This window comes from Crinia signifera, chromosome 3 (genome assembly GCF_055691185.1).
Source record: "Crinia signifera chromosome 3, ASM5569118v1, whole genome shotgun sequence".
Lineage (NCBI taxonomy): Eukaryota > Metazoa > Chordata > Amphibia > Anura > Myobatrachidae > Crinia > Crinia signifera.
Window position 1 is genome coordinate 254929623 of NC_139219.1, and position 25709 is coordinate 254955331.

General features: G+C 45.9%; 1 protein-coding gene across 2 annotated transcripts in view; it reads right to left on the reverse strand.

Annotated features, from left to right (window-relative positions):
• KCNAB1 (potassium voltage-gated channel subfamily A regulatory beta subunit 1) overlaps positions 1–25709 on the reverse strand; it is a 258194-nt gene that overhangs the window by 34576 nt on the left and 197909 nt on the right. For both annotated transcript variants that reach the window (XM_083177891.1, XM_083177892.1), the window contains exons 4-8: positions 17222–17301; positions 15954–15998; positions 13423–13467; positions 11248–11291; positions 9449–9535 (exon numbers count right to left, since the gene is read on the reverse strand). In XM_083177891.1, coding sequence (XP_083034017.1) covers positions 9449–9535; positions 11248–11291; positions 13423–13467; positions 15954–15998; positions 17222–17301 — 301 coding nt within the window. The remainder of the gene's footprint in view (positions 1–9448; positions 9536–11247; positions 11292–13422; positions 13468–15953; positions 15999–17221; positions 17302–25709) is intronic.

Sequence of the window (25709 nt, forward strand, 5' to 3'; positions counted from 1 at the left end):
AGTTACATATCATGTCCCCAGTAGTGCCAGTTACATATCATGTCCCCAGTAGTGCCGGTTACAGATCATGTCTCCAGTAGTGCCAGTTACAGATCATGTCTCCAGTAGTGCCAGTTACAGATCATGTCCCCAGTAGTGCCAGTTACAGATCATGTCCCCGGAAGTGCCAGTTACAGATCATGTCCCCAGTAGTGCCAGTTACAGATAATGTCCCCAGTAGTGCCAGTTACAGATCATGTCCCACATTTGCAGCTGCAAAAAGCATTTGCGAACAATCAGGCTCTCAGTGGCCCTTATTCTAGTTCACTCGCAAAGGCAAATTCCTTCTACAAATGGACAAAACTATGGGCCTTATTCTAGTTCACTCTGACAAAATCCTTCTTAGATGGACAAAACCATGTGCACTGCAGGTGGGGCAGATGTAACTTGTGCAGAGAGAATTAGATTTGGGTGGGGTTTTACTTCAAAGTGAGATCTATATTGCATTGTAAAAATAAAGCAGCCAGTATTTACCCTGCACAGAAACAAAATAACTCACCCAAATCTAATCCTCTCTGCACATTTTACATCTGCCCCCCTACAGTGCACATGGTTTGTCCATCTAAAATGATTATGTCAGAAAGAGTGAACTAGAATAAGGCCCTATGTGCACTGCAGGGGGGGGGGGGGGGAGATGTAACTTGTGCAGAGAGAATTAGATTCTGGTGGGGTTTGACTCAAAGTGGGAGCTATATTGCAGTGTAAATATAAAGCAGTCAGTATTTTTCCTGCACAGAAACAAGATAACTCACCCAAATCTAAATCTCTCTGCACATGTTACATCTGCCTCCTGCAGTGCACATCGTTTTGTTCATTTGATCAGGAATTTGCCTTTGCGAGTGAACCAGAATAAGGACCAGTATGTGTTGGTGGGTAAGGAAAATGTAGGCCACAACCTCCTATTGCTCTGTATTGAATAGCAGGACTCCCAGCTGACTATTTTCACACACTGTTAGGCAGTATTCCAGGATTTATCACATTTATGTTTTTTTTTTAGTACTATGTACTATAACATACATTTTTATGTGACTTGCATATGGAAGCTGAAAGCACAATAGGTATACAATTCCCTAAAGCTGAGAGCTGTATCTATACATTTGTCATTATTTTATTTCCAGGACTTATCATTTCTCTGGTTTGTTTCAGATATATGCTCATTGCGGTCTTCACGGTCACTGCCTGCCTGCAGATAGCATTAACAAACTAAATTAACTGCATGGCAAAAGGTCATGTACATAAAATGGGGAAAAACTTTGTATATTAAAATTTTATGTTTTCACCCAAGAGAGACAACAAGAAACATGCTATCCGACACATACATACATATATATATATATATATATATTTTTTTTTTTTTTTTAAAGGAAACAAGACGTTGGATATATGAGTTTCATATATGCAGCGAGATACACACATCAGTGTGTGGCCCCTGGAGGGTAACTCCTTTGTAGTTGCAAAGTACTTGCCATTTGACACCATGCTCTATATGATAAGTCTGATCCTCTTAGCTGTCCACTTGCCACGCTAAGAATTGATTATTCTCAATTATATAGACTGAATTGACATTGCCTGAGCTCACATTAAAGGAAAACTCACTGCTTTTAGTGATTATGAGACTATTAATATTATGCCGTATGCTTGGGGAGCTAAATCTCTTTAAAAGTAATAATGGACAATATAGCACATTTTCTTCCTTCAGGGCAATATCGTTCATTATACCGCCCAGTGTGTACATCTGCAATGATGAACGTTGAATGCTCCTGCGGGTCGTTGATGATCAACCCAGTCATCTGCATATGTAAGCATGAAGCAGTGCATCAGTAGTGCTCCCCTCCACTGTCACTTCCCCGCGCCGGTATTGGCAAGAGGGTCTCCCGCGGCCGCCAATATCAGCTGCGGCTGGAAACGCATAGTGTGTACAGGGCTTAAGTGTGAATCATTTATATTAACAAAACCAAGTTTTACATTTTACCATCTGAGCGTGTAACACTGCTTTCTGATTCCAGAGTTCAAATTAAGAACAGCTGCATTGGGTTTCATTTAATCTAATCCATTTTTATGCTGTAATGAGTTATTTAATAGTCTTTTTAATTGTTATGTTTTTATTTAAATGTACTATACTTCAATTAAGTCAGCTCTGAGATATTAATACAGATAATTCATATAGGTTTATTGGTCCTAATTTATATGAGATGGGTCTCATTAAGGAATATGACAACTGCCCTCCTGAGAACCATTGCTGGTTTTATTCTAAGCTCAAGGTATCAACCTTGGTCCTATATGGTATTTGTTATACCCCTTTTCCACTAGCCTAAATATCCCAGGTTTTTGCATGGGAGCGCACAAAACCTGGGATTTTAAGCAGGTGGAAACGCTCCGTGTAGAAATAACCCAGGTCGGGAGACCCGGCATTTCTACCCAGGTAGCGACCAGGATTGAACACGGGTTCAACCTGGGTCACTGTGTAGTGTAAACGGGTAACCGAGGTCGATGTGACCCGGGTCCCGTTCACTACAGTGCGTAAGCCGGCGCTGGGAGATGTTTTCATTTGCTAGCGCCTCCCCGACCCACCTCCCGATGACGTCACCCGCCCGGCAATGGCCGGGTGGTGACACTAGTGTGAATGGGATAGCAAGCCGGGTCGCACCCAGGTTGTAGCCGCGTACAAAATCCCGGGTGCAACCCGGCTTGTAGATGGAAAAGGGGTATATCTTAATTTATTACACTGCTACCAGGACAAAACAAGAGATTTACATCACAAATATTTGTGAGATCAGCAGTTGGAGGGGATGCTGATCCTTGTAGTCCCAAGGTAAAATGAACTTGAGGGCCTCTAGGCAGTGGCGCCTCTTAACCTCTGTGGAGAAGGGGGGCTGCTGCAATGCCGCCCCGCCCCTCCACTGCTGCCGCTGGACCCTGCTGCTATCACTAGTGCCTGCTGGTCCCCGCTGCCGGTCCTGTCCTGTCTCAGTCACGTGACCAGCACATGCCCAGTAGCTTCTTCGGTATTGTGCATGCTCTGGCCCACAGCCTCTATGGGCTGCCAGATTTTATGGGCTGTCGCCTCAGCGGCTCATGGAGGCATCCCAGAGGGAGGAACACCTCCCAATGGGACTGCCTTGGGTGACTGTCAGGTCAGACTTCCAATAAGAAGTCACTGCCAGCCACAGTGAAGCCAGTGACGTCTCACAGGCTGCATTTGGCTTCACACAGTGGTGGATTTTACCTGGGGGGGGGGCTGCAGCCCATAGGTAAAAACCTCCACTGCCTCTAGGTAAGTTAGCTTTCAATGTAGAAATACATATACACATGACCCAAAAGCACTTGCTATTTTCACACAGTGTAGGACCCCTTGCCGTGGCTGGTGGCTTACCATATGTTTGCAAAAGTATGTCAGTAAGATCTCTGCAATCCTATCATTACGTAGTTTGTAAATCTCTTTTGCTGGACTATCGCATTGAGCTGATTTTTTTATTTTGTTGTTGTTCATGTCTAGAGCAACACCTCCCTAACATGCACCTGTTATGGGTCTATAAATTAATTTGAGCAACCACCATCTGTGTGTCACAAGAGAAAGGATCATTTGTTCACTATGAAAAGGTTGTCAGAGAGGAAGACAACCTCAGCCACATTGGCAACATTTACTTTTATATAGAGATTGGGCAGCAGCAATATGTACCAAGCTGAAGAGATTGTCTCACGACTGGATGTGAACATGGGCACTGGAATTAGCGAGGCAGTGAAAGTACTCGGGTGCAGTATGGCCACCATCTATAGTTAATATGGGTAGTGACAGGACAGAGATATTCCCTGTTCTGGCTGCTTCAACTTCTCCATCCTCACAGCCTCCACCTTCCTCCAGGACCATACTCCCCAACCTGATCAAGGGTCATTAATATAGTGTAGAGCAGTGGTAGCCAACCCTAGCCCTCGAGAGCTACCAACAGTTCACATTTTCCAGACAACCTAGCTGCTGCACAGCTGCACTCATTACTCACTGACACATTTTAAAAGATACACAGATGGAGCTAATTAGCTCACTTGTGATTCTGTGAGGAGACCTGCAAAACATGCACTGTTGGTAGCTCTCGAGGACTAGGGTTGGCTACCCCAGGTGTAGAGTATAGGAGGGGTCAGTAATGTAGTGGAGGGTATAGGAGGGGTCAGTAATGCAGTGTAAGGTATAGAGGGTCAGTAATGTAGTGCTGGTGTGAGGGTTCAGTAATGTAGTGGTGGTATGACGGTTCAGTAATGTAGTGTAGGGTATAGGAGGGGTCAGTAATGTAGTGTAGGGTATAGGAGGGGGGCATGTATTGTGTGCAAATCTGACTCTGGTACTTGCCAGGGACTCCCCAGCCATTTACCTCACCGCACGTCCCTGGTCTAGTAGAGATTGTGAACGTGGCACCTAGAAGCGTGGGTGTGTACTGCTACATCTGAATATTTTAAAATGACTTATATCCAAATGTAGATGATCCCCAAAGCAGTTAGTAGAGCTACTATACTTGGTAAAGTGCTGGGAAATGTTGCTGATGACTCAATGTAAATGTATCTGTCTCTCATTCCTTTTTTCCCCAAAAATGTAACAGTGTAATGTGGGCTAGGTGAGATGAGGGAGATTGCTAGACTAATGAGGGAGATTGCTGCTGTCTCAGGGAGTCTCCTGCAGAATGCAGGAGGGAAGGCAGCTATGAAAAGCAGCCAGTGTTTACTCTGCACAGAGCAATGGGCCTGATTCAGGCCTGTTCGCTAGGCTGCATATACTCGCAGCCCAGCGATCAGGTCAGTGCCATCCATGCCACCTGCATCCTCTCACTAGTATATAAGGGGATGTGTATGAGAACACATTACCTCGCATGCGGCCGAAGGGAAGAGAAATCATTTGATGGTTGTTGACCAATCAAATGATTTTTCTCCCATTCGGATATAAGAGTCAGTGTAGACTTTATGCAAAAAATGTTTATGCAAAAAAATATCCACATTCAGCCCTGCAGGCATATTTGCCATGTGAAGGGGGGTGGGCGGCAATGCGAGCGGTGGGCTTAAAAAGACACCTCCAGTTTTCTTTACCACACCAACTGCAATGCACCAGGGCAGATTGCTTGTGCTTGCCCCCAGCCTGATAGTTGCCAACCAACCCCCGAGTGCTGTACAGGAAAAGACTACGAACTACCCTGGTGCAAGTGCGAAGGTCGGTGTAGCAGAGACATTCAGTAGAGTTGCTTTATTAATCATAGGTGCTTGTTTATAGCTACAATGCTTGCCATGTTCTATGTAATTAGCATCTGTATGTCCCTATTTTTCCAGTTCAGTCCTTTAGATATCTGTAAAGTGTAAGCCTGATAATACTTAATTGCAAGGTGGTAAATTGTTTGTCTTTTGAATTGTCCATAGCCATACCCATTGATTCTGCACCCATTGATTTTGTGTGCATTGATTTGTCTATATTGATCCTGCTAATGAAGTGCATTCATGTTACTTCTAGATGTTATCTGCTTCATACTTATTCATTTGTCATTTTAATTACCATGCTCTTTGATGTTTAATGTCTATTTTCATATATAATAACTATAAGTACAATGGTGGCCGCTGCAGCACTCATGTTACGGTTATTAACTCATGTTACGGTTATTGAATGGTGGGCAGAGGTTATCTCTTTGGGTTCATTGTTCACTCATCTATCAATACAAAAAGGTTTAATAAAGAAAGTGATAGCAGCAGTCATTCCTTTCTTCTCATTGTCCAAAACATACTGTACAACAAGGTGTCTTATGCTATTAACTGCATAGCTGCCTACTCTCAAGTTGTGAGATGGACGGAGGAGGGCTGCCGCAATGCCGGGCCCACCCCTCCGCTGCTGGTCCCCGCTACCAGTCCTGACCCCCATCATGGGACTGGTGCATGTGCAGTAGCTTCTTCGCTACTGCACATGCGATGACCCCCAGCCTCTCTGGACTGCTTCGGCAGCAGTCCATAGAAGCATATTCAGGTTCCTGGGTTAGGTGCATGCGCAGAACCTGTTTTTATGGGCTGTCGCCACAGCAGCAGCTGCCTGTAATGGCATCCTGGAGGGAGGGAACATCTCCCAATGGGACTGTCCTGGGTGAGTGGCAGGTTGTTATTCCAATAGGAAGTCATTTCCAGTCACAGTGAAGCCAGAGCAGTCTCACAGACTGCATCTGGCTTCACACAGTGGTGGATTTTACCTGAGGGGGGGGAGGGGGGGGCTGCAGCCCATAGGTAAAAACCGCCACTGTCTCCTAGTCAAGTGGGCAGGATGAAGTGATTATACAAATGATTTTTATCGCCATATGGAAGAGACAGAGTTAAATTATGCAAATCTCCATAATTTATCCTGGCCCCTTCCAAGAACCTACCAATCACAGCATTTGGACATAGGGCCTAGTGACAGGATGTCCTGGCTTCACCCACTGAATAGGCATGCAACGTCTCTTGTACAGACTTTTCCTGGAGGGGAGACTTTCAACATAGGATTATTATTATTATTATTATTATTATTATTATTATATCTTTTGTTTTTCTTTCTAGTATGTGTTTACTGTTTCTACACCGACAGGAAGACCTTGCAGACATCACTACATTTTGGCTTTCAGGAAATACAGGCACAGTATGACTACTGGGCTTTTTTCAAGAAGATGTAAAATGTCTGTTAGATGCCAGCTATGACTGCGCAGGATTGGGGGAGCAGATGGACCAGCAGATGCTGTTAAACAAAAAAATAAGAAGTACAAGAAGACAAATCTCTCGGCATGCAGTAATCATATATAGTGCTTTGTACTGACTCGGAGTAGATGCAGAGTTGTACGAAAGTCAACATTAGTTAAACTCACATTGTGTGCACTGAACTAAATGCGGATGTTTGACTGTACATTGAGTTGCAGACATTTATGCCACCGCACTACCTCTACCCGCGTACTTGGTTATGTAACCATCACCATTATCAGCTTGCACCTGCACTAGCCCTAATCAGATGAATTTCTGCATATGCAAAACTCAGAATAGGCTGCCAATCCATATACAAGCCCTCTTTAATCCTAGCATAAGATCCGTCCATAAGGTAGCATTGAATTAGCCCCAATACCTTCCTGTGCTATGTGCATAGCACTGCTGGAGCTTGTGTGTGGGCAGAAAGGAACAGTGATAGACCACTCATTTAGTCAATTGGAGCTGATTCACGGATAACTTCATACACAGCTGCGTCTACTATAGCTGTCGTCTTCTCCCCCTCTGCTTACTGCATATGTGTACTGGAATGCATATGGCAGCACATCTTGGTGAATATACACAGAATTCACAGTTGCACGAAACTCAGCTGTTTCTCTGCAGATGTGATATAGGCATTTCTAGGTATCAACTGAGTGACAACAATGCATGTAAGAGTCTTGTGCGTTTGTGTCATGGATGTATTCCTGGAGTTACTCGCTATTCTGTACATTTAGGGCTGGATTCTGGTTGACCCCACCGCCACGCAACCATGTGGGGGATGTGTATTGAAGGCTCATCCCCTCACATGTCGCCGATGCAGGAGAAATCATTAGGTGGTTTATTGGTGTGCCGCCACGAAGACAGGGTGTCGCCCTTCCACATGGACGACACCCGTTCCGGCAGCCGCATGCCACCGGTCCTCCCTGATCTCTGCGAATGACTCGGCGACTATGCAAGCCGCCAAAGCCGTTCGCACAGAGAACCTGCACATGTGCCAAAGTTATTATGCGCAGAACAAATACATCAGTCCCCGTTGCGAATTGACCTAATGAATAATAGAATATGAATAACATAGATGGACCTCCTGCAGCTGTTCCTGGCAATGATACTGATAATGACTGCTCTAGCATTCAGTAAAATGTGTAGCTGGTGTGATCGCATATGTGCACATAAGCATTCAACATGCAACCCATTCTCTTTCATAATACCGACCGCATTCAGACCTGTGTGCAACATGGGTTCAGGCACATTTACACAAAGACTAAAACCCTAAATACACTAGATGAGAAAATACAAGATATCACTTAGAAGGGCCCTTCTGTCCACTATGACATAGCATTTTGTACGCAGATATAACACACAGAATATAGCCAGAATATTGCCATGCCACATAACCTTTAAATCAACAAGTTATTATTTACATTGCGTCTTATGAGAATTTTTCGCATAGCAATTGGAATAAGACACATTTTCAGCAACAAAACAGATGCGTAGTGTTAGCAGTTTTGCACGGGAACTGCCGTTGCACTCACACCGCACGGACACTTTTGTAGCTCACGTGTCCCACAAAATGTAAATGGAATGAATTATGTCCATGATCTGTGTAAAACTCATTCCATTTGCAACCAAACCACATCATTTAAAAATGAACCACACCGAATGTCAGATAATGTTTCACCCATTTCCGTTTAAAACCATGACTCCTGACTTGTGTCCTGTTACCGAGATGGATGGGAATTATTTCTAAACATTTCTATATAAATGCTATTGGAGATCTCACTGTAGGCAAATAAATCGTATTACCTAAATATCCAAATGTTTTCTTGTGCTAAGTATATAAACCCCCTAATGAATACCCATGGAACATTGGTTAGGAAACTATACTATATGAAGGGAGTGTTCAATTTGTTTAACATAAATTTGACTAAAACCCCATACACATTAGATGAGAAATTAAAACATATTGCTCCCTCCTATTGTTTATGAACCCCTCCATCTGATAACATGTAGGTCAATTTTGGCTACATACTATAGCCAACGACCCGCATGTTCAGCCAGTACCGGTGATGTTACTGAACGGTAGAGTTTAGGATTATCGTTCAGTGTGTACACAATATCGTTTGTGAGTTCAGGGCCACATAAGGAAAATGTTCTGTATAGTGGGCTTTAAACTAATATCGTGATAGAACCTTGCCCTCCTCTCATATTTTTAATAATCACTTTTTCCTTATACTTTTTCCTGTGTGTGTCTGAAGTAACAGAACATTTGTGTGATTAGACCCTCGTCATTTATTCTACAACGTAAGACATGTTTGAAAGGGTCATTCCAGGAGAGAACCTTTCAGACTTCAATTTTGTATCTATTGTATTGCAACTGCAATTAAACAACAAAAAACGTTTTCTTAATAAAAAAAATAAAATAAAAAAAAGAGTAGTCACGTGCATTTTAATATTCACTTTTCATTAGGAGACAAAATAAAAAGAGATAATGATTTCCTGACATAGGTATGACTTATCCTGGAATCAGTATTAGTCTGGTGTTATCTGGAAATGAGAGGCTTTTGGATAAAATGACCAGGCTGTATGCTTATGGCAAGCTGCCTGCCCCGTGATTGGAGAAATTCATTTCCTACAGTGGCTACAGGTGAAGGGAGGAAACCAGAACCAATCATCCCATACTAACCTTCCATGGGGGTATTACTATCTGGCCGGTTTGCAAATACCACATCCACGTATTCCAGCTGCAGCCTCTGTAATGAGCCCTTTAATCCTATAAGAAGAACAAAAAATTAAACCATACGCTAAGAGGAAAGCCTACAGTAAATTAGACTTTTACCCGACCTTGCAGAAAATCGCTTTCTGTGTCCTGGATTGCTCCCTCAGACACTTGCCAAACTACAGCAAGACGGTGAGTCAATTGACAGCAGAATCATTTATTAACCAAAAGAAGATTACTACGTTGAATGACACTGAGTGATCAGTTTATAAGGTTGATAATTATTGTTTATTAGTGTTATTCAACACAGTAGTCCTCTTTGGATTATTGCATTTAGGTTGCATAAGGTCTGGTTATTGTCTTTATTACTTCTGCAGAGTGACATATTTTATTACTTTTTCTGTTAATACTTAAGTCTGTTCCAAGATCTCTCTATCGCCCCTTTCACACCGTACAAATAACCCTGGTCCAACCCGCGTTGTTGCCGGTTGACCTGGGTCTCTGTGCTGTATGAAACAGCCATTTGAAAAAACCCAGGTCCAGGAACCTAGCATTCTGACTCGTGTTAAAAGGAGGGTTAATCCCGGGTCAGAACCGGGTTGCTGGGCAGTGTAAACGTCACCGTCACCCACCGATGACGTCAGCGACTCAGTTTATTGCCGGATCGCTGTGGGGAGCTTCACCTTGCAAATGCCGGGTTGCACCCGGGACAAACCGGTGTCCAAATACCGAGAGCGACCCGGCATTTGCAATGTGAAAGGGGTATAGATAAAAGATTCCAATCCCAGATGTTTTCAAATCCCAAAAATACCCAGGATTATAATAATTAAATAGGTGCCTGTGCTGCAGCACAATGACTGCCTGCGATGGCACTAATTGGTGCAACAGCACATGTACCTATGTGCTGTGCTATCAAGCGATTGATGAAGCCTGAGAGGCTGTGTGCCAGTGCTGTTTATCAATCTGGACTCACGGCGGGATGTACTAACGGGAAAATGCGGTAAAACCCCCGTTTTACCGCATTTTCCTATGTATCATCACCGGTTCGCCCCGTTTTCGCAGGCCAGGGTATCGCCACCCAGAGGGTGGCGATACCCTATAGAAGCCTATGGGCTTCTTTCGCCGCCCGACGTACGCCGTCCGCGCGCCCACCCCCTCCTGTCCTCCTGTGATCATCTCCTCCCCCTGGTGTGACAGCCGGGAGGACATCCGGCTTCAGGGGGGAGGAGGAGACACAGGGGGACGCTGGCAGCCGCCGGGAGGTGACGGAGACCCCCGCAGCCAACATCACAGGTATCGCGGGGGTCTCCGTTACCGCAGCCCGATGCTGGCCGCATATGTTAGTACATATGCGGTAGCATCGCGGCGGCTGCCGTGCGAAGGGCGCGGATGTATGTTGATACATCCCGCCCTCAGAGTGGACACTGGGGCAGGGGGAGTAAAGTGAATCTCTGTCACACAAAGCCTGTTTTATTTATTTTTTAGTGTGGGGCTGAGCTGGCTGTGGGGTCCTTAACATTATTTTATTCCACGGGGAAGGGGGGTTGGGGGGTGTATATAAATTGACCAACTCAATTTAAGAATTTATCAACCGTATTGAAAAAGGGTGGTGGGATTGACTTTCCTAGCCACCAGGCGCTGGATGACAGCCCGACAGTCGGAGACCCGCCAGTCAGTACACCAACATCGGAATACCGACTGTTTAAATGCCCGACAGTTGGGATCCTGACTCCCTCGTGGACTAGAGGACATACAAGGACAGTTACCTTCAATAATGTGTTTCCTTGATAGACCTCTTTCTGTTTCCGCTCTAAAAAATATATATATAAAGAATATGAAATTATGCTACTTAATCAATAAAAACACATTGATCTAAACTAGTGTATTGTTAATATTTTTATACAGTCAGACAAGCAGAAGTGCACACATTAATATTTTGTGTATGCTCATTATAAATTCCTATCTGTCTCAATATCTCCTCTAGCTCGAGGGCATGCTTATAGCTGTTTTATGAAATGCAATAGATTTCCTTATAAATTAGGATTACTGTTATAATATCTTATTTTCATTATTTTCACGTTGTAGAATTGAATTTCAAGACAGTAACTGGCATTTATGAAGCACAAAATCTCCTTATGTGGACACATGCGAGAGATGTCCATCAGTTTGCCTATATTGTACAGCTTAAATAGTTATCTGGAGCACTCAATGTAAGTAGTGAAGTGACCGTTCACAATAGCAGCTATAGCAGCGAGGCAGAGACTTGGTTAGAAAAATAACCTTTAGATTTTTGTCATTTAAAAAAATTAACTTAAGGCGATAGCAGCGTGCGTTGCGATGCGATGGGATGTGCGCTCCCGCAGGCATCCCATCGCACAGTACAAAAAGTATGTGCTGCACATGCTGCCGTGCAATGCGATCTAGTGCATAATGCATGCGATTCTTGCAGCGTGTACGGGCACCTTACGTCTTTCATTTTGATTTAGCAATCTGTGGGGGGTTTTGAATCCCAGGCAAATTTTTCTCCAGGTGGAAAATCTGCACTTTTTGCCCATTTTTAGGGCAAATTTGACTCACCCAATTCACTCCCCATGACGATTTTTTGCCTAGAAAAAGAATTAGGGGAAAATTTACTAAAGAAAATTTGTATAAAAATAGGTGTATTTGTATCCAGAAATACACTTATTTTTGACATTTACTATCCCGAAAATACGGCAATTCATATTCGTATTAATGTGCTATCAATACGAATACTAATTGCCGTATTTTCGGGATAGTAAATGTCAAAAATAAGTGTATTTCTGGATACAAATACACCTATTTTATACAAATTTCCTTTAGTAAATTTCCCCCTTCATGTCCATTTTCGCTTGTTTTGCAACCATTTTCACCCATGCCGATTCATCCCTGACAAAAAAGTGAAATGCCATGGGCGAAAATGTACAAAAAATGGGTGAAATCGCCCGTGATTGAATACAGATAGGCGAGTCGTGTTTTTTTTTTTACCTGGTAAAAACTCGGCCTGGATTGAAGATCCCCTGTGTCCTACTATGGGAATTACATCGCTCATCATTGTAACACCACAAGCAAAGCCAGATTAAGAAGGGGGCATGAGGGATACTGTCAGGGGGTACCCCGACCAGAGAATTTGAATTAATTAAATCTCCTGATACTGTCCCAATGTGTACAAAAGTACAGAGGCTGCTGCTATTCTTACATGTGACAAAATAGAGGATATAGTAGATTTTATTTTTCTATGTGTATTTTCAGGTTGATTAAGATTTCTTTATTCCACTACAAGTAAATGAGTTGTCTGTCAGTTAGGTGGAGCTATAAATAGTACCCAGACCTTATTACACTATTAGTTTAAATATAATATACTCCAGCGGTTTACATTTAATACACACAAGCTATACCTCAAACCTTTCCCGTTCTAGGGCCTTATTTTAGTTCACTCTTTCTGACAAAATCCTTCTTAGATGGACAAAGCCATGTGCACTGCAGGGGGACAGATGTAAAATGTGCAGAGAGAATTAGATTTGGGTGAGTTATTTTGTTTCTGTGAAGGGTAAATACTGGCTGCTTTATTTTTACACTGCAATATAGATCTCACTTTGAAGTAAAACCCCACCCAAATCTAATTCTCTCTGCACAAGTTACATCTGCCTCACCTGCAGTGCACATGGTTTTGTCCATCTAAGAAGAAATTTGTCAGAAAGAGTGAACCAAAATAAGGCCCCTAGACGGGACAAATCCTGGCTACCTGGACTTTCCACTACATTTATGATTGAAATCACCCATGTTGAAATTCCTTTGATAGAAATTAAATAGGTTAACACAGGTGACACCAGTCATATATTATCAGGGAAGTCCAGGTAGAGAGTGATTTGTCCCTAATTGATTGAATGGGCCCTGACCACAAGCACATAAATGATACTTACTTTCCACCCCAATACAATTTAGTTGTGATGACTAGACTTGATCGCCTGCGGGATACAAAATTGAATCATTGATTAGAACAGTTTTACTATTGTTAATTATAGTAACTATGTTCTATTATTATCATTAATATATTATATAAAGTATCAAACACACCATGAGTGGCTTTAATGTGTTTACAAAAGACGCAACCCTACAACCAAGGTATGCATGGCATGAAGTTACCCAAGTGACACTAATGATAATAATCTTATTAGTAGAGACAGGATTATATGCATTTGCATATTTGCATATGCATTTGCATATTTTGCCCATTCTCACTGGTTATTGCATATTTTACCTAAAATCTAGTGATGGTGCATATTTTGGGCCCCGCCCTCTTCCCACCCGCGAGTCACAGCACTGCTTTGCCCTGCTGCTGCTGGCCAGGTAGTGGTAGAGTGTGAGGGCTGGGGCAATATGTGCGCAGTGTGGGGAACCTTGGATGTACGCTATGTCTTACACTGCTCTAGGCTGCCAATTCATGTTGATAAAAGTCAGTCGGAGCAGATGCCATTACGAAGCTCCTGAACCTTTGCCTGCCCCCGGCCTGGGACTTTACACCAGGAGACAGACTTCTGCAGCAGAGGAGGTGGGTGGAAGGGTTGTGACATCACGCGGCGCGGAGAAAATGCCGTGTCATAGTGAGTATGCGGCGCAGGGAGGAAGCCTTCCACTGCACCGCCCTCACACGCTATGCTGACATTTGATCCATCTGCGCTTGGAAATAAGGGTCCGTGTAGTTGATGCAAGAAGAGCTTTGGACGCTGCAGTATGCTGTAGCAGCCAGGAAGAAAAAAAGTCCTGTGTACAGCACTAGACAGCTGCAGATGCTGTGGGCCTAATGGGCCTATTTTTGAGGTTTATTTGCAACTAAGGGCGGTATTCAATGAGCCTGATTCACCATGTTTTTATGGCGAATTTGTGCTGTTTGGCGAATTTTGGACTAAAACGGTGAATCACCCTATTCAATGACCACATGGCGAATACATTTCAAGGTTTTTTTTGCCATGATTCACCGAGTAGCAATCGCTATCTTTTGATGGAGAAGTGGAATGTGAACTTTTAAAATAAAGTGTTTTGTTTTTTACATTTGGTGTCAAAAAATCAGGAATTTTATTCTGAGGAGGGGCATGCTACTTTTATTCATGTGCTGTAAGCACATGAATATATATTTAATTTAAAAATTTTTTTTTTTTTTTTTTACACAGCAGCCAGCAGGGGGCGCCGGAGCCGAGCCGCTCATTACATATTCATATATTCACTGCACCCGATCGTTACGATCGGGTGTAGTGAATATAGGTCCCCTGCTGGCACCCCCGGAGGGCAGCCTGTGCTGCCTGGCACCCGGGGAGACCACCTCCCCCCCACAAACGTTCTGGGGCAGGCATCTCTCTGCCTGCCACCGTCCTCAGGCTCCCTGCGGCATTAGCCGCAGGAGCTCATATTCGCCAGTCAGGGGCAGCGAGCCCTGACACGTTAAATACCGGAGCCCGCCGGCTCCGGAACGTGGCGAATGTGCAGCGAATCCTAAAAAGGATTCGCTGCACCTCGCAGGTATTCTCATTGAATACCGCCCTAATTGTATGCTGATTTTTAAATAAATAAGTTAAAAATTACTTTTTTTATTATTTAATGTAGCATATTTTAACACTTTTCATGCATATTTTAAAGTATTTTTCATGCATGTTTGCATGCATATTTCAAGCTTTTTTTGTTGCATATAATCCTGTCTCTACTTATTAGTATAACTAGACCAGTGTGCATGTTAGCTGTTCTGTTATGAAAATACTTAGGTCTCTTATTGGACAATTACTGTATGATCTGAAGAGAATCTGCTCACAATTAGGAGGGTGCCTTCAGCACTAATGGTACTACATGACACAAGCCAACATCTTCATAGAGGATATGATGCAGTGCAGACTATATTTTACCAGGTCCTGCAGAACATTCTCTGACAGGAAGTGATGCCTCTGACAGAGCAGAGCTTAGGAAGTAATTCGGAAAGGCAGAAGGTAAAAGTGGAAAATAGGAAAAGCATTGAAGAGGAAGTACAGAGCTAAAAAAAAATCAAGGAAGAAAGGTAATAAAAATATGAATAGGGTGACTTAAGAGGAAGGCAGAACGAGCAAGATAAAATAAAAAAAAACAAAGCACTAAGATAAAATGGCAGAAGTAAAAAAAAAAATCTGAAAAAGTTCAAAAAGAATAAAAAATAAGAAAGGGAGTAAGAAAAGTGCGAAGTAGCTAGGTGAAGTGGAGGGAAACTACAAAAGGAATACATAAACATAATACACTGAGGAGAAATATAAAATAAAATGCTGAGGTGTGTAAAATTGGAAAGGCGCACAACAAAGACTGACCAGTACAAAGAGAGGAGAACAACTTGCAAAATGTTTAAGGAGGTGAACACACTGCAGGCCAACATCCAAACAATGTGGTCAAAGTAACCTACAGTAGGTTATCTATAGAAACAAGGCTGGGATCATCTTACCTCCAGTTCTTCTTCCGGATGATATTCCCCAAAATCACTTCTGCCCTGCAAGAGACAAGACAAAGTTTAACAAACAAAGGATTTACTGTGGCTGGAATGCTTGAAAAATAATTAATTAATTAATTAATCAATTAAGCAAGATATTTATTTTTATTCCCAGGTGAAGAAATGTGGGTTTAAAATACAATAATAAAACAAAAATAAAAATGAAATGTTTAAAATTTAAATTTAAATTTTTAATTTAAACAAACTAAAAAGTAAATTCAACTCTATAATATGAATGAAGAAGACACATAAGGAAACTCAGAAGATATGTAGAGTATAAACTTGTAAATGAGCAGTTTGTAAGTTCATAGTAGATATAACAATGACCGAAGTGACAATATTTGTCTTCTACAGTATTAACTAGGATTGTTCATTAATAATGCATAAAAGATAAGAGAGATGTTATTTTATTCATTGCCTTAGGTAGCAATATGACTAGGATACTAGGTACATCTCTTCAAATATGTATAAGCAAGTGAACAAAATACTAGAAGAATTCTCTTTGTAAATGCCACATAGAATACAGAATGCTTAATGCAGATAACGGAACGTGGTTTTTGCTGGGTGTTTCGTTCAGGCACCAGTTATGCTTTTAGTTAAGTAACATTTTCCCATTTAAAATCACTATGAAGTGACTGAAGATTTTGAATTGGTGCATTAAGATGAGGAGGTACTGTAGCTGTCGCTGTACACAGACTCGGCAACTGGGGGGGTACAAAGGCCTAAATGGTCAATGCAGACTGAGCATGCCTGCCGCGTGTCTAACATTGCTTGAGTCTGCAATTTTTGAAAGCCAAAAAATGTGTTTCAGAATAAAAGTTAGTACAGATGGAGCAGCTCTCATTTGATCTGATCGCCATCCGCTGACCCCACCAGCCTGCACCGCCCCCACCCAGTCTGCCAGAATAGGGCGTGTGCACCCCATTCTCGGCAATGGGACTCAGCGTGTAAGACGCTCACACGTCCCCTTCCGCCAGCCACGCCCCCTGCCGGCGCTATGGATATGTCGCGCTAGTGGGCTGACTGAGGCTGGCAGGGCTGTATTATCTATATGGCTGATTAGGATGAAGCCTGGGGACCCGCAGACTAGGGAAACATCACTTTTGATTTGCTGTTCCCGCAATGACATAACACAGGAACTAAAACCTCTTTTGTGCAATAATGACTTTACAAAGAACAAAAATGTTTCTGTGTTTTTGCATCTGGAAAACACACACACTCACTTTCCAGCCGCATAGACCTCTGCTGTGTCAAAGAGGTTTACTCCACTTTCATAGGCAATGGTCATTAGCTGCTCAGCCACCTGTTAAACAACAAAACTCAACATAAATAGGTGTATACAGGTTCATTGTATTTCTACATTGTGGAAATGAAAATAGTTTTAGGAGACCCTGGAATCCTTTTTTACACCACATAATGCATTTACAGTTGTGCATCACAATTATTGTGGTGCCGGCGTAGTAAAGTCATACTGGCAAAATCATATTGCCAAAATGATGCTTCAGGGCAATTCCATTGGGTTGGGATCATTTGGTCTACAGCATGTTGGTCGACAGTCATTAGGTCGACATGGGTGTAGGTCAACATGGATCTAGGTCGAAAGGTCATTAGTTCGATAGGTCATTAGTTCGACAGTGTCTAGGTCGACAGTCAAAAGGTCGCCATGGGGTTTTTCACTAATTTTAGACCCGAATGTCAACATAGTCAACATGGACACAGTTTAAAGTGCACCACTTTCCCTCGCAATGCTCACTGCGCTCGCAATGCTTGTAGCACGGTGCCTCGCTACGCTCGGCACACTATTTTATTCTCCCGCCACGCCCTAGTGGATGGTAGGGCATGAAATATCGCCTGTTGGCACATGTCGGCTCAAAAACCAGTGAAAAACCCCCATGTCGACCTTTTAGCGGTCAACCTAGACACTGTCGAACTAATGACCTGTCGAACTAATGACCTTTCAACCTAGTAGCATGTCGACCTTTTCCCATGTCAACCTTTTCCAATGTTGACCTAATGGTGTCGACCTAATGACTGTAGACCATCATGCTGTAGACCAAATGACTGCATCCCATTCAATCTGGCACTATATCATCATAGGCAGTTCAAACATTAGGCAGCCAAGGCTCCAACGCTTTTCTGAATACGGCGTGAATTCCGTACAGAAAACGATCGGTCAGAACGATCCATATGTGTACGCTGGTGTACGTATGGTAATCCGGCCGTGATGCACTTGTGGGGGGCGGACAGCTGACATAGCTGGATGCCAGCTGCCCGCCCACATCCCTTCTTTCGCATGGAGAAATGTCCAAGCACTCTGAGCTGTCTGACTGCTCGGTCCATCATACAATGGTCGGCGACCATCGGAGGATGAGGGAGGTTCCCACAGATGGGGGAGTTGTTCACATGAAACATTCACTCGCGTTCCTTTCGCTCGGCGTCTTACCGCATTCGGACGGTGTGGGCGATCCGTACGTTAGGCGGGGCTAAGAACACTCGGTGGCCTTCCGAAAATACGCATCTGTCCAAGGCCCATAGGGCGGAATGTTCTAACATATGCCATCCGTGTTCCCGCCCATTGATTGAACAACACTGCCACTGTTTTGCTTCAAGATATTGACTGATGGATGGCCAATGCCACTGAGCAATGATTGGATTGTACTTTATGGATGAGAGAGATGTCAGATTTGGGAGTGACTGTAATTTAGAGAAGTAAGGGAGAGGGATGTCCGGTCTGGGGTCTGATTAAATGGGAGGAATTTATTATTTCTGTTACCAAACATATTATTTCTGTTCTTATGCCAAGTCAGTAATATTCTTATTTGTTATTACATACAGTGTGTCTTTACTAACTACAGTATGGTCCTGATTCAGGGTAGTATGTAAATCAGGATCCTGCATAACCTGAGGGTTACACAGATGATCTGATGCTGCATCCTGGAACACAGCCACCAATCACAGAAGCCATCAGGAGGAGTCTTGTGTAAATCCTGCAGCCTTTGCATATGCACACACACACACCAGCTGTGTGTACTACATCCATGTCTAAATCAGGCCCGTGTGTATTACACATGCATTTTCTGATTTGCCTTTGTTAGTTCCAGATGCTGTGTAACATGCGCACATTACTCGCTCAGGCATATTTTAGCTGAGCATCAGCCCCTTTAGGTAGAAATTATTAATATAATTTACCTGACAATATCAGCAGACCATTATTATTATCATATTTAATACAATAAGATTACATGGGAAAAGAATACCTATTCTACATCTAAATATGGGCAAATCGTGTAAAAGTGGCTTCACGTATGGGCCCTTCCTTCTCAAATGGACAGAACCATGTGCACTGCAGGTGGGGAAGATGTAACTTGTACAGAGAGAATTAGATTTGGTGGGGTTCTACTTCAACGTGAAATCTATATTGCATTGTAAAAATAAAGCAGCCAGTATTTTCCCTGCACAGAAACAAAATACAGTAACTCACCAAGTCTAAATCTCTCTGCACATGTTACATCTGCGCCACCTGCAATGCACATGGTTTTATCCATTTGAGAAGGAATTTGCCTCTGCGAGTGAACCAGAAAAACTGTGTGAAGGCTGCATAAGCTTGAACACATATAAGAGCCCTGACTTAGGTCAGATAAAGTTCAGGAGTTGAAAAAACTTAGCTTGGGGTTTTCCTGCCTGGATACAAGCTGGGATCAGGCAGGAACCTATCAGGGACTAGTGGGAGTAGCCAGGAAAAGGTTATATAGGGCAGATGATCATGTGACCTCACCCTTCTCTTTCCAGTTTGGAAGTGCTGCAGTCCTGCGCGGATCTGAGGTAAGTGAGAGAATTTTCCTTGTGCATTGCTTTATAATTGAACATGCCCCGTCCGAGACGCTCTGCGCCCCCCCCCCGCCGCCTTGTGGATGCGGCCCGGCCGTTATCTGCGGCGGGGTACCGCCGTCCGCGGGTGAGGGTGCTGGGGGCGCAGGAGGCCTCTGTTGCCGCTGGCTCTCCTGTGGGGAGCCTAGCGGCGGGGCTTAGCCTGCCTCCATCCAGCCTGGGTGCTCCGGTGAGCGTGGCTAGCGCTCCACCGGGGGTGTTTGTAGCGGCTGCCTTAATAGGCGAGCCGGTAGTGAGCGAACCCGTCGAGGTCCGGGCCTTGCCGGGTCCCTCGACGGAGGATGTGGCTCCCCTGCTGCCTCAGGTCGCGTCCGTCGTGGACGCGACGCTGGAGGCTTCCGACCCGGCGCCTGAGGTCATCGCTGACTCTCGGGCGGCGGGCGGGTTTCAAGCGGTGGTGCGGGTCTCAGCGCCGGCTGGCGCGAGACCCGTTCTGGAGGCTCAGGCTGGAGGCGGGCTTGGAAGTGTATCGCGAGCCCTGGCGCCGGCTGGCGCGGGGCTCGCGTCATCGGCGGTGATGGACGGCGGGTCGCCGGGAGAGGATGAGGCCCCGGCGCCGGCGGACGCGACCGCAGCGTCATCAATGCCGGCGCCGGGTATCCCGGCGGCCCCTATACCAGCATTACAGGTCGCAGCGTCGGAGGACGCGCGGCCTGTTTCTGTGGCTGATGCAGGGGAAAGTGTGTTTTCCTCCCTTGCGGGGGGAAGCTTACAGGGGAACGCTGCTAGCGTTCAGAGCAGTATAAATGAATCAGGGGGCAGGGGGGAGGGGTGGATGTCCAGGGAGATTATGTTAGCCGCAATAGGCTGGGGAGTTTTGTGAACACAGGGGTGTCAGGTGAGTCTGCAGCAGCAGCTGCTGCGGGCTCTGGGATTTTTGTACCCAGGCCAGCAGTTAGTACTGGCCTGGGGGGTGTTTACATGCCCCCCCCTGGTTTAGGGCCGAATCCCAGGGGGCCCGCAGGGAGGGGTTTGGGGGCCAGTCAGGCCTGGAATCCAGTGGGGTTTTCAACAGGTATGCCCATGGGCACTGGGGGTTTGGGGCACATGGTATTCTCCAGTAGCTCGGTAGCGGCCTCAGTCCATTTGCAAGGTCCCTCCCTTGGGGCGCAGCCCGCATCATCTTGGGGGGGAGGATTGTCAACACCATCTTGGCAGGGGACCCATTCAGGTTTCTTGGGGCAGTTTTCCCCCGGGGGGGGGCTTTCCCGGGCAGTGGCCCCCTGCGGGGTCCCCGTATGTCCAGGCCCATTTGGGGGGAGGGGGTTATGGGGCGTGGCCGCAGATCGCACCTTGGAGACACCAAGGGGTTCCGGCAATGGGGTCACAGTTTTCCGCGGGCTTCCAGGGTGTGCCTACCAGTCAGCCTCTTCTGTGGTCCACGGGGTCACAGGGGCACAGTCCGCATGGCTCCGCCGGGTATGGTTGGGATCAGAGTTTTGGGCCTCAGGGGTTTTGGTCGTCCCCAAGGGGGCAGGGGGGAGTATTGCCTCAGGTCAGTGGTAATGTTTTTGGGGCTCAAAGTGTTTTTCCTCCATTGGGAGTTCCCCCGTTGCCTAGGGGAGCTCCACCCAGTGCCACGGTGTCAGCTCCGCCTCCCCCTCCATCGGATGCGCCGGTGGAGTCGGTAGGTGGGGGCATTTTGTTGTCTTCTCCCCCCCTCCCAGTTGTGTGTTCACAGGAAACAAGGGCCTTAGCATCATCGGTGGTTTCCAGAAGGAGAGATCGGGAAGTCAGAGAGGAGTCAAGGACGACGGCGGGGTCAACGGCAGCAGGTTCCAGGTTGGCCGTTGCGGCCGACGAAGTTCCAGGGACGTCTGGTGCGGGTGAGTGCACGGTTACTTATTCCACATGTGAATCATCAGATAGTGATAGCACCAGCGTGGGGTCGGATTCCCCGCGTCGCCCGCGTAAGCTGGCCAGGCTCATTGCGCGTCACGTGGCGAAGGCAACAAATAAGGATAAGGTGGCGATTTCCGCACCTCCTCCCACGGATCCCCCTTTGTTTACTGAAATGGTGCATTGTGCCAATACAGCAGTGACCAGGGGGCTCCGTAAGAGGATGAGGGAAAAGATTAAGAAAGGGAAGTACGTTGACATGTTCACCCTTACGGAGGACATGCGGCAGGCCTTTGAGAAGGCCAAAAAGGCAGATGGTATTGGGGAAAACGCCTTTAGGAACTTCCATCAATGGTTAAGGGGTTTTCTGGTTTTTGCGGCCTGCTATGCGGAGACTAGGCCGGCCGAATATCCAAATGTCGTTAAGTATTTGTTTTTAGTACACGAAATGTACTTAAAAACAAAGGGTTACTCCTGGAGAGACTACGACGAAAAGTTTCGTCGCAAGCAGGACGGGAATGCAGTGTTTCCCATGGGTTTCAAGGACGTGGAGGTTTGGTTGGAGGTTACACAGCAGACCAAACCCCCAGGGGAAGTGGTGGCGAAGAAAACAGTGGTGGCGGCGTCCCCGGCATCCAAGACAGCAGGAAAGGGCAAATGTTTTGCCTATAATGACGGCAAGTGCGCCAGGGGGGCGAACTGTCGTTTTCGCCACTCATGCAGAGTGTGCGGGGGCAACCATGCAGCTAAGGACTGCTCCGCAGCCCCAGCTGGGAAGTCGACTGACGCCGGAGAAGCCGGTGGAAGTCACAAGTAAGGCGTATTCGCCGATAGTGGTTTCCGAGCTGGGTAGGTGGCTCAGGGGATACCCCGATGCCGAGGCGGCTCGTTTTTTATGGGAGGGTTTCAGTTGTGGTTTCCGGTTGCCCATTAGGGGTTCAGTTCATGTGGTGGCATCTAGGAATTTGAAATCTGCGAGGGATTTCCCCCACATTGTTAAGGAGAAAGTTGTGGCGGAAATTAGGCTGGGACGCATGTGTGGCCCTTTTAGTGTTCCCCCTTTGCAGGGTTTGTGTATTTCCCCGGTGGGGGTGGTTCCCAAAAGCACTCCCGGGAAATTTAGGTTAATACAGCACCTATCACATCCCCATGGGGGCTCGGTTAACGATGCCATACCTGAGGAGCTCTGCAAGGTCAGGTATCAGTTGTTTGAGGAGGCCCTTGGTCTGGTTCAGGAGTGTGGGCGGAACGCATTGATGGCGAAAGTGGATATTGAGTCAGCGTTTAGGTTACTTCCGGTACACCCAGATTCCTTGCGGTTTTTGGGTTTTAAATTGAAGGGAGAATTCTTTGTTGATAGGTGCTTGCCTATGGGCTGCTCAATATCCTGTGCGTACTTTGAAAGGTTTAGCTGTTTTCTTCATTGGTGCATTCAGAGAGCTTCGGGTTGCCGGGGTATTGCCCACTACCTCGATGATTTCCTCTTTGTGGGCCCTGAGGGTAGTCCTGCCTGCAAGAAATTGTTGGAGACTACGGAGCAGGTTTTAGGGGTGTTGGGGGTTCCGATAGCTGAGGGTAAGACTGAGGGACCCACGCACTGTCTGTGTTACCTTGGGATTGAAATTGACACAAGGGATGGTTGTTGTCGTTTGCCAGCTAACAAGGTCCATAAATGGATAGGCCTTATAGAGGATTGTCTGGCAAGAAGGAAGGTTAGGTTGAAGCAAGTCCAGTCCTTGTTGGGTTGTTTTAACTTTGCATGCAGGGTTATCCCCATGGGTCGGGCCTTCAGCAGGAAGTTGGAAAGGGCGACCGCTGGGGTCGCCAGGCAGCACCATTCAGTGTATTTGTCCAAAGAGATCAAGGAGGATTTGAGGACTTGGGCCTCTTTTTTGGAAACATTTAACAGGGTGGGGTTGTGGCCAGCTCCTCCTTGCTATAACAGTGCTTTGCAGCTTTTCACTGACGCATCAGGCAGTGTAGGTTTTGGGGCTTTCTTCGGAGTGGAATGGTGCGCGGAAGGGTGGCCTGACTCATGGGTGGACAGGGGTTTCACCAGGAATTTATTACTCCTGGAATTGTTCCCGATTGTGGTAGCCCTGGAGTTGTGGGCTCGGGAGTTAGCGGACAGGCAGGTTGTTTTTCGGTGCGACAACATGGGTGTTGTGCACACCATCAACAATCAAAGGACTTCATGCCCTTTGGCCTTGCGGTTACTTAGGCATCTGGTTCTACAATGTCTGCGCTTCAATGTGGTCTTCTCGGCGTGTCACGTTCCTGGCATCGACAATAACATAGCAGATGCCTTGTCTCGTTTCCAGTGGGTTAGGTTTAGGGAGTTGGTGCCGGATGCAGCGGAAGTAGGTTTACCTTGCCCACCTTATATCTGGCAGATTGTCGAGCCGGTATAGTGGGATTGGCCAGAAATGCCTTGGCGCCTTCCACGCAGAAGGCTTATGATGCGGCTTGGAGGGATTGGCAGGCTTTTCTGAGCAGGTATGGTCAGGAAGGTGAGTCCTTGGAGGATAGATTATGTGTATTTGCCTGGGAGCATTTCCAGGCAGGAAGGGCAAAAGGGGCCATGTCAGCTGCCCTTGCGGGCATTGCTTTCCACTCACGGATGCGGGGTCTGGAGGATCCCACACGGTCTTTTGTCCTAAGAAAGGCAATGAAAGGTTGGGCTAAAGTGGTTCCGGTGGGTAAAGACGTAAGGCGACCTATTGACTTGGCCTTGTTAAAGGAATTAGTTAGGGTTCTGGCAGAAGTTGGGGAGTCCGGGTACGAAATACTGCTTTTTCGCACCGCGTTTGTTATGGCATTTTTCGGGGCTTTCAGGGTTAGTGAACTGGTTGCCAAGAGCAGGACGGATAGTGAGTCAGGGTTGCTTTTCAGCGAAGTTCAGCTGCGCAGCGACAGTGTGTGCTGCAGAATTGCTAGATCCAAGACGGATCAGGTTGGCAGAGGTAAGTGGGTTATTCTGCAGGCTCATGGCGAGGTAGAGGTTTGCCCGGTGCAGTTGGCGCGGGCTTACTTGGGGATCCGACCAGTAGCAGTTGGGGGGCAGTTTTTAGTGCATAGTGATAAGGCTGCACTTTCCAAATTTCAATTTGCTGCGGTTTTGAAGCGCTGTTTGAGTGTGTTGGGGCTCCCGCCTCATGAGTATGGTACCCATTCCTTTCGGATTGGGTCGGCTACACAGGCTGCGGCAGCTGGGTTGTCCCCAGGGGCGATCCAGGCGCTAGGTCGGTGGAAGTCCGATTCGTATAAGAGTTATGTGAGATTAGATAAATTGTAGTTGCGCCTGTTGCGCCAACCCTAAAACGAAGTTTACTCCCGGTTTTTGAACGACAGCGTTCAGAAATCGTGGGTGTGAAGGTTGTTTTTACTTTTTCCTCCGAGGGGGCCTTTATTCAATTGGCAAACCAAGGTCCACGGGAGGTTTTTTAAGTTTTCTCCTTCACATGGGTTGATTTTTAAAGTTTTGTGTTATATATATATATATATATAGTTACTGACGGTAAGGATTCTTCTTTTTTCAGTTTCAATGGAATCCTCGGGAGAGATATGGCTCATTGGCCATTCTTTCATTTATTGGGCAGGGAGACACCCAATGGGCAGGAGGTCACATGATTATCTGGGAGACAGAACGGTCAGGTGGATAGGCGTGAGGGGCATGCGCTGGGGTGAGTTCTTGAACGAACTTTTCAGGCATGAGAGGAATTGGGGCCGCCCCCAATGGTTGGTTATCCACCTGGGCGGCAATGATATGGGCATGGTCAAAGGAATCGACTTGATTCTAAGTATCAAGTCCGATTTGGTGGCTGTACGGGCTCATTGGCCTGGTGTGAGGATTGTCTGGTCGGAAATTATCCCTCGGTTCCATTGGCGGGGTGCTGTACGGACCTCAGCCATTGAGAAGGCGAGAAAAAAGGTTAACTCTGCTATAGGAGTCTTTGTTAGGGCTATGGGGGGTAGTGTGGTAAG